We start from the raw sequence: 14,947 nt of genomic DNA on the forward strand, positions 1-14,947 counted from the left end.
ATGGTATCTGCTGGGCAAACTGTGATGACGCAACAGTGGAGAGAGGTCTCTAGAACACCTACTGTGTGCTGGTGGCATTATGGTGCAGCAAATTCTCTTGGATTTTTTTTTTTACCCCCAAAGAATTGAAAACCTGCACTCAGACAAGCCCTTGCAAGAGAGAATTGGCCTAGAGCAGCGCCATGCCCAATGACCCGAAGATGGAGCCAGTGCTCCTAAACACTGAGCCATCTTTCCAACTCCCTCATTCATATTCACGATGGAGCAGCCATGATGAGCCACTAGCCAGCCAATGGTCTGACTCTCCTGGGTGGAGCCCTTCCTTGGTCTAATGAGCCACAGCTAAGGACACAAAGGACATTTGATTTCAGATTGAAGCTGGAAAGGGAAGCACTGTTCTTTTGCTGTGAAGAGATAGCGTGACCAAGTCAACTCATTTAAAAAAAAAAAGAAAGCATTTAGTTAGAGGCTCACTTACAGTTTCAGAGGCTTAGTCCATTATCATCATGGAGGGGAGCGTGGTGGAAGGCAGGCAGACATGGTGCTGGAGAAGTAGCTGAGAGCTCCATCCTGATCCAAAAGCAGAGAGAGAGAGAGAGAGAGAGAGAGAGAGAGAGAGAGAGAGAGAGAGAGAGAGAGAGAGAAAGAGGAGAGAGAGACTGAGCCTAGCATGAGCTTTTGAAACCTCAAAGCCCACCCCCAGTGACACATTCAAAGGAATCCTATCACTTCCTGGTGACTAAGCATTCAAATATATGAGCCTATAGGGGTCATTCTGATTCATCCCACCACAGGCATCCATGGTAGAGAAAATATATTAATTTTTGCAACAATTATACATTTAAATATTGTGATTCTGAACCAGGCCATGATCCTTGTCTTCTAAGAACTTATAGCCTGTCACCATCATCATCATCATCATCACTATCATCAGCATCACCAACACCATCATCATCACTATCATCAGCATCATCACCATCATCATCACCACCACCACCATCATCATCACCATCATCGTCATGTTAACCGTTGTGGTTCATTGGACTTCAAGTATGGTGCTTATTCTTAGCAATCTCACAATTCCCTTAATGAGAATTAGGCAATCAGAGCTCTTTCTTTGTGAACTGCAGCCCCAGGGACATTTGAGATGTAAAATGTGCATTTCAGGGGAACAAGTACCGATGTTCAGCTTGCACTTAATCAGAGGTCTGGTGGGTGGAGCTGTAAGGGGAGGCAAGGGACAGGGGCATGCAGACGCTGGGGGGGGGGCGGGGATGGAGGATGGGGGATGGGAGGGGGATGACGACTGTTATTGGGGGAGTGTAAGCACCAAGGGAACGACTTGAGTTGATAAGATGGGCAGTGAGAAGAAAGGTTTTAATGAGAGCAACGAGTTGGATGGGAGAGCCTGGTGTCCCGGGCTCTGCAGCCACAGCCACGCCTTACCCTCTTCAGCAGGAGGCAGAAATAAGGGGTTCTCTCCCCCTTTTACCCCTGACTCGGCCCAAGAGATCCTGAGCTTAGCCCTCTCTCCTAGTCCTTGGCTCTCACCTCCCTTCCTGTGTGCTGACCCTGCCTTTTCCTACAGTACCATGGCCCAGGAACTTGCCCCTAGCTCCAGCCAGTTCCACTGGCTTCTTCTCCCTTTGCTCTGGCCCTCCTGAGATGTGGCCCTCCTGTGATGCAGGCCCACAACATAGGCCCAAGAGAGTCAAGGCACTGGCATAAAGGTGCTGCCTGTCTATACAGAATGAGTTGGTGTTGTTTGATTGTAAGTAGTTGACAGTAATCCTATGTCACACAATAAGGGTTTATTATGCTAAGGAAGAATGGTGGGAAACGGGACTTCACCGGAAGTCTCAATTAGGTCAGGCTTGCTTGTGAGCACGTCTCTGTTGGGGATATTCCAACAAGATGGAAGCTGATGCCTCCTCACATCACAGCCTCTCCTCTCTCCTTCCTCTTCTTCTTCCCTCTTTTAATCATTCCCTCTCTCCTCTCCCACTGTGAACTTTCTCTATCCAGGATAACTTCATTCTGTCTTCCTCTGTGTTCTAGGAGGTGGAATGCCCTGCTGGAATCAAACCAACGTAAGAGTGTCTCCTCCCCTGAGAGTGCAGCCTTGGGGTTAAAAAGGAGCCGCTGTCAGGCCTGCGTGGATATTCTGGTAGATTAAACAAAAAACACCACCACCGGTCCACAGGAGCTTAAATATAGAATTCCCATATGGTCCAGCAATTCCTCTGGGAGCTATTTATACCCAGGAGAATTAAAAGCTGGAGCTGGGTGTGTGGACCCACACCTGTCATCCCAGCACTCAGGAGGCAGAGACAGGACTGCCTCAAGTTCAAAGCCGGCCTGGGCTACACAGTGAGGCCAAGGTAGACTACAGAGTGAGACTTTGTCTTAAAACAAAACTGTTAGGCTGGGTGGTGGTGGTGGTGGTGGCGGCGGCGGCGGCGGTGGCGGCGGCGGCGTATGCCTTTAATCCCAGCACTCGGGAGGCAGAGCCAGGAGGATCTCTGTGAGTTCGAGGCCAGCCTGGGCTACAGAGCGAGATCCAGGACAGACAGACACATACACACACACACACACACACACACACACACACACAAAAGCATGGTGGCTCCTACTTGTCATCTCAGCATTTACCAGGCTGAGACAGGAGGGTCAGGAGCCAAGGCCAGCTTGCCTAGGAGGAAAGATCCTGATAACAAAAGAGTCAGAGAGAGAGAGAGAGAGAGAGAGAGAGAGAGAGAGAGAGAGAGAGAGAGAGAGAGCTAAGACATACACTTGCCTTTCCACCATGTGACGCCTCCCGCCACGTTTTGACGCAGCAGAAGGCCCTCAGGAGACGCCAAGCAGATGTCAGCACCATGCTCTAGGACTTCTTTTCTTTATCAATTGCCTGATCCCGGGTATTTTTATCTATTGCAACAGTAACAGCCTAAGACAGGTGTTGGCAATGGTTGCATAGCAAAGTGCGTGTACTTAGTGCTGCTGAACTGGATACTTGAACAATAATTCAAGGCAAGATGGCTCAGTGGGTAAAGGAATCTGCTACCAAGCCTGATGACCTGCGTTTGTCCCCCAGGACCCATATGGCAGAAGGAAATAAAGAACTCCCACAAGTTGTCCTCTACACACAGGCAGTGACACACATCTACACACACCCACAAAAATAAATTCAAGCTTCACATGGGGGCACGTGCCTAGAATTCTAGCAGTTGGGAGGCATGACCTCAGAGGATCACAATTTTGAGGTTATCCTCAGTTTCATAGGGAGTTTGAGGGTAGGCCAAGCTACTTGAGATCCTGTCTGAAATTTAAGTAAAAAGAAAAACTAGGCGTGGTGATATATTGTGTACCCTAATAAACTTGCCTGAGGATCAGAGGACAGAGCCAGCCACAAGATCAGACATAGAGGCCAGGCAGTGGTGGCACACAGCCTTAAACCTATCACTCGGGAGGCAGGGATCCATCTGGATCTCTGTGAGTTCAAGGCCACACTGGGAACAGAGCCAGGCAGTGGTGGCACATGACTTTAATCCTAGTACTGGGAAGCACACACACCTTTAATCCCAGGAAGTGACGGTAGGGCGGAGAAAGGTCTATAAGGTGTGAGGAAACAGGAACTAAGGCAGTTCAGTTGAGACCCTTTTGGGTGAAGACTCAGAGGATTTCAGTCAGAGGATTCGTGGAGTTTGTGAGGTCATAGGTGGAGGCTGTGGCCTGCTCTGCTTCTCTGATCTTTCAGCTTTGACCCCAACATCTGGTACCAGGTTTTTATTATAAGACCATCTAAGATTCGAACAACAACTAGGCATGGAGGCACACACCTTTAATCCCAGCACTCAGGAGGCAGAGGCAGGCGGATCTCTGTGAGTTCAAGGCCAGTCTGGTCTACACAGGGGTTCCAGGACAGCCAGGGGCTGTATAGACAGAAATAGTGTCAGCCTTCTGCTCCTGTGTCTTGGGAGCCTGCTTGCAGCTTCAGGAGCCACCGTTGATGCCCATGGTACACTGATGGCACCAATGGTTACAAGTCCTGAGAGACGCTCAGCCCTTTGGCCAGCGATGATGGGTTGCTGGGCTGTATTGGGGTAAGGCCCAAACCTGTCACATGCGCAGCCACGCAGACGGTTGAGATAGCCAATTCATGGTCTCCGGTTTCACCACCACCCTGGAATTCTTGTTTTTCCTGCTGGCTCTTTCGCCCTGGTCACCATAGCAACAACTGTGAATTTTCTGCACTGTCCTCCCACCACTGAACCCTGGCTCTTCCCCTTCCCTTGTGGTGGTATTGTGTTCCCCGAAATATTGTGCACGCTAATAAACTTATCTGAGGTCAGAGAACAGAACAGCCACAACATTAAACATAGAGGATAGGCGGTGGTAGCACACGCCTTTAATTCTAGCATTCTAGAGGCAGAGATCTACCTGTGTGTGTTCAAGGATACAGTCAAGCGTGGTGACTCTCGCCTTTAATCCCAGAAAGTGAGCCTTTAATCCCAGGGAGTGATGGCAGAAAGCAGAAAGGTATATAAGGCGTGAGGACCAGGAACTAGAAGCTTTTAGCTGCTTAAGCATTCAGGCTTTCGAGAAGCAGTTCAGCTGAGATTCATTTGGATGAGGACTCAGAAGCAACCAGTCTGAGGAAACAGGATCAACTGAGGAATTGGCAAGGTGAGGTTAGCTGTGGCTTGTTCTGTTTCTCTGATCTTCCAGTGTTCACCCCAATACCTGGCTCTGGGTTTGTTTTTATTGATAAGAACTTTTAAGATTCCTGCTGCTACAAGGGGACCGCCTTCCCCTTCATCACTGACCTGCTAACACACTCTCCTCTCCCTCTCTCCCAACTGACAGAGGCAGAAGCTTCTATATCGGGCTGGAGAGGTGGCTCAGAGGTTAAGAGAACTGGCTGTTCTTCCAGAGGTCCTGAGTTCAATTCCCAGCAACTACATGGTGGCTCACAACCATCTTTAGTGAAACCTGGTACCCTCTTCTAGCCTGCAGGGATGCAGGCAGAACACTGCATAAATAAATAAATAAATACTTTAAAAAAAAAAGCTTCTGTATCTTCACTGTCTAAAGGGGCGGCGGGGGGGGGGGGGCTAGTGTAATTGGATGCTTCAAGTTTTATTTTATTTAAATTTATTTTATTTAAATTAATTTTAAAAACAGCTGCTTGTGGGAGAGGCTTGGAGCTGGGGGGGGGCTATTTATTTATTTAGGGAACAGCGTGTTTAAATCCAGAGTGTCCTCCTAACCTCTGCCACCACAGAGCAGCAGGCTCTAATTCACCTGGAGTAGGGGTGAGGAGAGGGAAGGCCAAGAGGGCACAGGGTGCCACTACCAGGTGCCATGGAGCCCTGGGGAGGGGAAAGTCCCACTTGGCATTGTTTGCACAACCACGGTGAACTGTGCCGGAAGAGGACACACCTAAGGACAGAGAGAGGCTTTCGTCATTGATGCAAAGCCACGACAGCGTCCACAGGAACAAAGAACCTGACCTGGGAGGAGGAAGACTCCAACACTAGCCAGGGAGGGATGCGCCAGAGATGATGTCACTGGTGAGCTCCTGCGAAGGAGGACCAGGTAGATTTTCTCCTTGGTGCCAAACGCAAGCAATCGAAAGAGAAGGAAACCCGTCTGGTGTAGCTGATCCGGTTCGCTTCCGGTGGCTCCAGCCCCGTTTCCTACAGCTAAACATCTCAAACCGGATGAGTTCAAGGACCACAGTCCCCATCTCTGCCACGTCCACACCATTTGGCTGGCCAGTGTTTCCCAGACTCTACTGGAAGAAAATTCTTCCTCCTCAGATGCTGGATGCTTGGGTCCATAGAACTCCTGTAGTTTTTTTTTTTCCCACTCTTTGGGAGCCTGCCACCTTCCAGCTCCCAAATAAATACATGGAGACCTACTCTTCCTTATGAATGCCCAGCCTTAGCTTGGCTTGTTTCTAGCCAGCTTTTCTAATTTAAGTTGTCCCAGTTTGCTTTAACTACTTTTTTTTTTTTTTTAGTTTTTCGAGACAGGGTTTCTCTGTGTAGCTTTGCGCCTTTCCTGGAACTCACTTGGTAGACCAGGCTGGCCTCGAACTCACAGAGATCCGCCTGGCTCTGCCTCCCGAGTGCTGGGATTAAAGGCGTGCGCCACCACTGCCCGGCTGCTTTAACTACTTTTTGCCTCTGGGCTTTTTATCTTTCTTTATTCTGTATATCTCTCTTTCCTCCACAGATCCAGGGAGACTACCAAGCAGGGAGGACCCTAGAATGACTGTGGCTTATAGTAAGTTTTGGTTTTGCCCAATCACTGGGCAAGCTTTAGTGAAACATTTCACTATTAGGATAAGAATTTGTTCCGCCTCAAGCTGATAAAAGGATATGCCTGCTGTACTTTCAGGAGGGGAGGCTAAAATCTTTTTAGATTATGGATTAGCCTATAGAAAAATGTCCGCCGTAAATCAAACAGTGAAGGGGAAGATGGATAGGAATCTCACTTACACAACTTAAGTAAAATATAGCTCTCTGAACAGATGGAAAAAAATAAAATAAAATAAAGCCAGGTAACTTAATACAAATGGAAGGACCTGTTTGTTTTAGATGTTAAGGTCTTCAGTCCCACAGTCTTATGCAGGCTAAGATTCAACCACTTCTAATTTCAGTAACCACAACAGAACCAAAAATTGATCACAAACGTCTACTTTTCTAAAGAAACTAGCCTATCAGAAACCCCTGCAGAGAGCACCTGCTCTGTGTCCCCAGAATGCACAGACGGGTTTGGCGGGACTCTTCTGCCTGCCTAATCTCACTTTCATCTACTTGGAAACTTCAGGAACGGGGCTTCTCAAATGTAGTCAGCCGGCCATCCACAGAGATGCCCTCTCCTGCTCTGGTCCCATGGGTTTGTAGAAAACTTCTCACCACTGCCTTCAGGGGGCGCCCTTGAGGCACCACCCGCAGGTCTCACCTCCCTCTTGAGACTGCAGAAACTTTCTATGGTCTGTTAGTTCCCCAAGGCCCCCGAGGCCAAACCCGGGTTCTGTATGGAAAGAGAAGCTCCCTTCTTTCCTGAGTCACCAAGGGCCACCAAAGCAGGGCTTCCTGAGCCCCGGGAACTCTTGAGACTTCCATGACAATTGGTGGTCAGTGGCTGATGCTGCCCTCAGAGACTTGGTGCTTTATTTTTGTAAACCTCCCCTCTAGGTGGCATGATGATGGGGTAATCTCCCACAACACAAACATTTAAAAACAAAACAACAACAACAAAAAAATGTGACTCGGAATACGCATTGCAGGACAGTAAACATGAGGGAATCTACGTGAAGAGAATTGCTAGCGATGTCCTAAGGAGACCGGCAATGATCGCGTGAATCCTCAGGCCACATGTTCAGTGCAAAAGGAAAAAAAAAAATCTTTCTTTATTCTATATATCTTTCTTTTGTTGTTGTTTTGTTTTTCAAGACAGGATTTCTCTGTAGCTTTGGTGCCTGTCCTAGATCTCGCTCTGTAGTCCAGGCTGGCCTCGAACTCAGAGATCTGCCTGGCTCTGCCTCCCGAGTGCTGGGATTAAAGGCGTTTTACAATCAGTAGTTTGCTTGGGGAAAGACCTTGGAGAAGTGGGACGGGGCTGGGAGGAAGGAAAGCAGAAGCAGTCAAGGGCCAGTCCCTGCTTCCGGGCTTGCTGCCCTGGGAGATGGCCTAGGCAGCCCACAGAGCGGTCCTATCCGAGAGAGGAAGTGGGTCCCCTGGCCTCGGGTCTATTCTGAGAAGCACACCCCCATGCCTCCACCTCTCAGTCTCCCTCTTTTGGAAGGTTGATCCAGATGACGTCTTCCTGTGGCCCCGCCCACAGGCGTGGCTGATGGATCAGGGAGAAGTGGCAGAACCAATCAGATTTATTCTCCTTGGATCCTGGATCCAGTGGGTCTGGATTTGTACTTGAGTAAGAGCCCAGTGGTGGTGGTGGTGGCTGGGGGTGGGGGGGTAGGGGGGCGGGTGGATGATGATTTCAGAGAAATCACACATTACAGAGACACCCAGTGGGTGTCCAGAGAGACAGAACCACGTGGCTCAGATGAGTAGAATTGAAAGAGCAACCTCAGCACAGGGAGATTTCAGCCTCGGATTCTAGGTTCTCAGGAGCTCGAGCCACCTTTCAGATCCTCTCATAGTTACAGGGAAATGCTGACTCCTGTTACCACTGCAGTCAGCTTTATCTGTTTCTCAAAGAAAACGCCCAGTTTCCCCTAAAGAAACCGGGCCTTCAGGAACTTGTAACCAGACACCTAAGACACCTACACACACACACACACACACACACACACACACACACACACTTTTCCAAGAAAGTCACCCTTCAAATCCTACAATCCCTGTTCACATCACAAGCTGGCTTCCCACTTCACAAAGAGACAGACACCGACAGCAGCGTTCCTCTCTAGCTAGCTTACTTCTTCTTTGAAAGCATCCAATGCTCACATCTTTAATTCCCCCTCCTGCAATTTTCCCTTGACACCATAGCTCCATTAGATCAACTCCTATAGCCGGGCGGTGGTGGCCTTTGATCCCAGCACTCGGGAAGCAGAGGCAGGGGGATCTCGGTGAGTTCAAGGCCAGCCTGGGCTACAGAGCAAGTTTGAGGACAACCACGACCACCCAGTGAAACCCTGTCTCACACCCCCCCCCCAAAAAAAAAAGAAATAAGAAAGCACGCTGGGATTAGAACTCAAGGACTTGCACATGCTATTTAAGAACTTTACCACTGAGCCACAGCCCAGCTACAGATTTTGGTGATTTTTTTTCCCCCAGAGCTGAGGACCGAACCCAGGGCCTTGTGCTTGCTAGGCAAGCGCTCTACCACTGAGCTAAATCCCCAACCCCTGGTGATTTTTTTTTTTAATTAAAGGTTTATTATTTTTTTTTATGTATGTCTGCTTGTATGTACACACATGTACATGCAGGTGCCTGCAGAGGCCAGAAGAGGGCGTCAGATCCCTTGCAGCTGAAGTTACAGACGGTGGAGAGCCACCCGACATGGTTTGGGAGAACTGAACTTGTGTTGTCTGGAAAAGCAGCAAGTGCTCTTAACTGTGGGATTGTCTCTCCAGGCCCTGTTTTTTTTTTTTTTTTTTTTTTTTTTTGTTGTTTGTTTGTTTTTCGAGACAGGGTTTCTCTGTGTAGTTTTGGTGCCTTTCCTGGATCTCGCTCTGTAAACCAGGCTGGCCTCGAACTCACAGAGATCCGCCTGGCTCTGCCTCCCGAGTGCTGGGATTAAAGGCATGCGCCACCACCGCCCGGCTCCAGGCCCTGTTTTTGATTTGATTTGATTTTTTAATACTTAGAACAGCATATATGGAGGGAAGGAGGGAGGGAGGGAGCGAGGGAGGGAAGGTGGGTTATAGCCACCAACACTATTCACCAAATAGTTCTGCTGCTTCTCTTTCGGGGTACACTGAGGCACTGAGCTCCCAGGCTCTCTAGTGGATGGGCGGGACCACGTGATTACTTTGGCCAATGAGTGACAAGCACTAGTAAGTGCTTTGTTTCTGGGTCTGTGTTTAATTGCTGCTATGAGATCTCCCGAGTTCTCCTTCCAAAGTTCAAGATGAGGCTGCTCCGTTAGTGTTGGGTGGGTAGCGCGGATGAGAGCGAAACCATTACTTGAAGCCGCGAGGGTGCCTGGGAATGGCTGCATCGTCTGTCCTGTGCTGACCGACGGGAACACAGGAGTGCTGAGAAGGAATTGCCGGAGCTGATATGTGTGAGGAGAAGGGAGTCATAGAACGAGAAGAGCCCCACAGGACAGCATGAGACCAGGGGTGTCACAGAAATCAAGGGAGGGGGTCGGGGATTTAGCTCAGTGGTAGAGCACTTGCCTAGCAAGCGCAAGGCCCTGGGTTCGGTCCTCAGCTGGGGTTGGGGGGAATCAAGGGAGGAGTTATCACAAGAAGTACAGAGTAAGTGGCCATGCTGTTGAATGAGTCCAAGAGGTCAAGCGAAATAAGGAATGTATGTATGTTCGGTAAATCCGGCCGCTGAGAAGTGTTGGTAATCTTCCTGAGAACAGCTGCGGTGGCTTGAATAGGAATGTCCCATAGGCTCACAGAGTTGAAAGCTTAGTCGCCAGGGAGTAGCACGATTGGAGGTGTGGCCTTCTCAGAGGAAGTGAGTCACGGGAGGCGGGCTTTAAGATTTCACATCTCAAGACAGGCCCAGTGTTTCTCTCTTTTCCTGCTGCCCCTGCTGATCCAGATGTGGAACTTTCGGATCTTTCTCTAGCACCATGTCTGCCTGCACACCACCGTGCTTCCCGCCATGATGATAATGCACTGAACCTCTGAACTGTAAGCCAGCCCCAATGAAATGTTTTCCTTCATAAGAGTTGCCATGGTCATGATGTCTTTTCATAGCAATAACTAACCTAGACAACAGCATTCATGGAGTGATAGGGTGGTGAAAATACAGGAAAGAAAGACCATGACATGCATATCCATGGGAGATATTCAGTAGGTGGTGCAAAGAAAATAGCAGAATGATTTGCCTGCTCTGGGCATTTCTGGAAATTGAATTATCAGATGTTCTGTTTCCTTTCACATCTCCAAAGGTTCATCCAAGTTATAGCATCTATATGTTCTTTATTCCTTTTTTTATGACCGAATACTATTTCATCATACACATATGCCATGTTTTCTTGATCCGTTCTTTAGTGAATGGACATTTTTGGACTTGCACACCTATTCATTGCTATATCTACTAGTTCCTTGTATTCCTGGGGATGAATAAATGAATGAACGGCATGAAGAGCTGTCCAAAGCCATAGTTGATACAATACAAAGCCAGGATTGGAAATCAGGCAGCTAGCCCTCTAGTTCTAACCACCAGACTTGACTGCCCTAATGGGAACCCTGTATATCTGCTATTTAAATATTTGTTGTTACATTCATCTTTGGGGTGTGTGTGTGTGTGTGTGTGTGTGTGTACAGTTCAATGGAGTTATTTCTCTCCTATTATTTGGGTCCTGGGTATTGAACTCAGGTCATCAAGCTTGATGGTAAGCACTATTACCATCTCAGTGGCCCCATCTATTCTGTTTACAGATGATTACCGTATTCCTGAGTTTTGGGAAAGCCATGACCTCCTCGAGCAAAGAAACCAGTGGTGGTACAAAGTTGGGGGCAGGATTAAGAGAAAGCAGAGTGTGCTGTCTGTGGCTGGCAACAGAGAAAAACCCTTATCACTCCCGAGCCTAAAGGACAAAGCCAGAGTTCCCAAGTAGGAATCTGAACAGAGAGGGCTGGGAGACTCATCCAGCCTCCCTGTCCCCTCCCTGGTCTCTTGAACTGGAGCTAGCAGAGTTGGGGACAGCAGCCTTGATGGAGATCATAGGGAAGAGAAAGTACACAAACTCAGATGGGAAATGTGCAAATCTGCCTGGCCAGTAATCGGGCCGGAAAGAGAGAGAGAGCAGTGGGTTGAGCCAGTTGCAAAAGAGAAGACTCTTTCCTACTCTTTCTGGCTAGTGAGTGATTCTTGCCTTCTTTCTTTCTTAGGGAGGAGCACTGTCCTCTGAAATCAGACTCTCAGCATCAAACATTCCACTTGTGGAGGGTCCTAAGTCTTGATGCAGAGAAATAGCCACCATACCCACGTTAGTGCAGAGCCTCAGACACAGGGGTCTGCGAGTGCCTCCCGTTCGATGCCAACCATGTCTTTATCACACAGGGCCCTGGGTCTGCTGTGTTACCCATGTCGGAAGCTGCCCATTTTATACACCCTGCCTTCCATCAGCCTGCTCAGTGGGGTTTCACCCCGGGCGTGGCAACTCACAACTGTAACCCCAGAACTTGATAGGTGGAGGCAGGGAGATGAGGAGTCCAGTCTCAGCTACTCGGGAAGTTCAAAAGAAGCCTGAGTTAGCTACATAAGACCCTGTCCCAAAACAAAACAAAAAAAACCCAAGTCAAAAAATCAAACAAGATGCCATCTCCACCTTCCTCGGAACCCTACTCCTCTCCTGTCTGGGGACATCCTTGGTCCTCCAGCAGATAGTCTGCCTCAGGCATGCTCAAGAGGGTTACTTCTGGATGGTAGCTTTGTTCTTGGTGGCTGGCAGCTGACTGGCCCAAGTCATGGGTTGACCTCCCAGGGTATGGAGCAGGACAGAATCTAGAGGATCGAGTAAGTAAGAAGCAGTGTGGATATAGTCTTCCCATCCCATAATGAATCTGATCCCGCCCACCGTCATCTGCAGACCAGCATATTGCCGGGAGCAGAGAAGGACAAAAGTCGCCATTCATTCACCCCGCGCATCTGTACGTGTGGACTGAACACAGAGTTGTGGAAAATGAACGGGTAATTTCTGTGGTTTGTAGTGGCGCGCTCCAATAATCCCAGCACTCAGGAGGTGGAGGCGGGAGGATCAGAAGTTCAAGGCCAGCCTCAGGTAAATAACAAATCAGAGGCCAGCCTGGATGCTTGAGAACCCGTCTCCAACGAACAAAAACAGCAAAAGAAAACAAAGCGGATGCGTCTTCACGGGGCTAGAGGCAATGGCAGTATCTAGGCCCCTCTCTGAGTCACACAGGGTCTTATGACATTTGAAGGGGCAGCCCCTTTCTCCCAAGTGAAATGGGTTCAAAAGAGCAAAAGGAAAGGGGGAGGGGGAATTTAAAAAATGCCCATTTCCTGAACACCATCTTTGTGCGGGTGTCTGGGGGAGGATGGCAAGGCGGGGTCATCTGTCAGCCAAGCCTGTAGGACTCGGTTCTTGTTTATTCCACTCACATTTGGGGCAGCTGCCAGGACCCGCCCCCTCTGCAGTCACTGGAAGAACTGGAAGTCCAGTGTTCCTGCTAAGACTTGGTGCGTTTTCTTTTGGCTGCTCCTAGCTGGGTGTTTGCTGAGGTCTAGCCTGGGAGGGGTCTAGCCAAGGTCCAGCCTGAACTGAGAGCCAGCCCGTCGTCGCCATGCCGGCTTGCTGCAGCTGGAGTGACGTCTTGCAGTATGAGACGAACAAAGTCACCCGGATCCAGAGCATGAATTATGGCACCATCAAGTGGCTCCTGCACGTGATTGTCTTTTCTTACGTGAGGTAAGTGGGGCGTGGGACGGGCAGATCTCTGCAGCCCTGGACAGCACCAACGCTCCCAGGGTGCAGCTGCAGGTGCGCTTGCTGGATTCCACGTGGTGGATTAAATCCGAGACACACAGCTCTCATAGCTGGCTTAGAGGAAACGGGAGGAGGAAGCGGCCCTTGGCTGCAGCTGGAGCAAGCCACAAAGAAAGGGTGGCGGGGCCATGTGCCTCCCTTCAGCCTTTTCAACTGCAGCCCAGGGAGGCCAGGCTGAGCAGGGCAGGGCGTGCCTGAGGAACCTGGAGACACAGGCCAACATCCCGGGCTCCCAGAGTGGAGGTGGGGATTTCCCCTGGGGAGTCTGAGTCATCCTGGAGCTTAGGAGGTATAGGACCAGGTTTGGAAATGTTGTTTTGGAGCATCGAGGGGGCCCCTTTAAAACAGCTTAGGAAGTTACAGTGTGTACCTTGGACTTTCACCGATTTACAGTGTCCTTGTTCCTGGTTTTCAGTGTCTTCATTGAGCTATATGGTGGTTAAAAAAAAAACAAACAGGCCGGGTGGTGGTGGCGCACGCCTTTAATCCCAGCACTCGGGAGGCAGAGCCAGGCGGATCGCTGTGAGTTCGAGGCCAGCCTGGGCTACCAAGTGAGCTCCAGGAAAGGCGCAAAACTACACAGAGAAACCCTGTCTCAAAAAACCAAACAAACAAACAAAGAAAAAGAAAGTTTAGAACATTTCCAGCCGATCATGGAGGCAGAGGCAGGTGGATCTCTGAGTTCAAGGCCAGCCTGGTCTACAGAGTGGGTTCCAGGACAGCCAAGGCAACACAGAGAAACCCTGTCTTCAAAAAACCAAACCCAAACAACAACAACAAAAGCATTTTCCTAAAATGAATCTCCCCACCCTCTAGCCATCATTTCGACCTCGCCACTGTCCCTTAGTTTCCATGGATTTATCTGTTTCTCACATTTCATATCAACAGCGCCATACAGCATCCGGTCCTTTGTGACTGGCTCTTCCTCTTAGCATGTTTTCAGTGTTCACTTACATTGTCACGTGTGTTAATAATGCTGTCCAGATTCTATGACTGGATAACAGCCCACTGTGTGTAAACTACTTCATTTGTCAGGTGATGGATGTGGGATTGTTGCTATCCTTGTCATCCGGACCTAGGCCCTAATTTCTCCTGGGTTTACCTAGAAGGGGACTTGTTGGGTCACGGGGCAGCTGCATGTCACTCTCGGAGGCACGGATGGGCTGCTTTGCAGGGAAGGTTCCCCTTTCCACAGCACCGGATCGTGAGGGCTCTGGTCCTGCCTCCTCACCAACACGCGATACTGTGGCTTTCTCATCATAACTAACCTCACAGGTGTGATGTGATCTCTCCTGTGGCTTTGCCTTGTGTTTCTCAGACTATGGTAACCATGGTGCTTTTGACACGACATGCGGAGGTGCTGTGGTTTATTAAGATCGAGAGTGGCCTCTGTGTGTGTGTGTGAACTTGTTTGTGAGGGTAAGTGTGTATGTGGAGGCCAGAGGTCAACTTCCTCGGTAGCTCTCCTCCTTATTTATTTATTTATTTATTTATTTATTTTTTCAGACAGTGTCTTTCACAAAACCTGAAGCTGGGCAGTGGTGGCGCACGCCTTTAATCCCAGCACTCAGGAGGCAGAGCCAGGCGGATCTCTGTGAGTTCGAGGCCAGCCTGGTCTACAGAGTGAGATCCAGGACAGGCACCAGAACTATACACAGAGAAACCCTGTCTCAAAAAACCAAAACAAAAAACAAAGCAAATCAGAAGCCCTGAAGCTTACCAATTCAGCCAGATTGGCTGGCCACTGAGCGGCAGGATCCTACAGGCTCTGCCT

General features: G+C 49.3%; 1 protein-coding gene across 1 annotated transcript in view; it reads left to right on the top strand.

The window, feature by feature from the left end:
• Positions 1–12,800: 12,800 nt before the first annotated feature.
• P2rx7 (purinergic receptor P2X 7) overlaps positions 12,801–14,947 on the top strand; it is a 37,567-nt gene continuing 35,420 nt past the window's right edge. Inside the window, exon 1 of the mRNA XM_028885885.2 lies at positions 12,801–13,095. Within this exon, the coding sequence (XP_028741718.1) occupies positions 12,971–13,095 (125 nt within the window). The 5' untranslated portion in view covers positions 12,801–12,970. The remainder of the gene's footprint in view (positions 13,096–14,947) is intronic.

Source organism: Peromyscus leucopus, chromosome 23 (assembly GCF_004664715.2).
Source record: "Peromyscus leucopus breed LL Stock chromosome 23, UCI_PerLeu_2.1, whole genome shotgun sequence".
Taxonomy (NCBI): Eukaryota; Metazoa; Chordata; class Mammalia; order Rodentia; family Cricetidae; genus Peromyscus; species Peromyscus leucopus.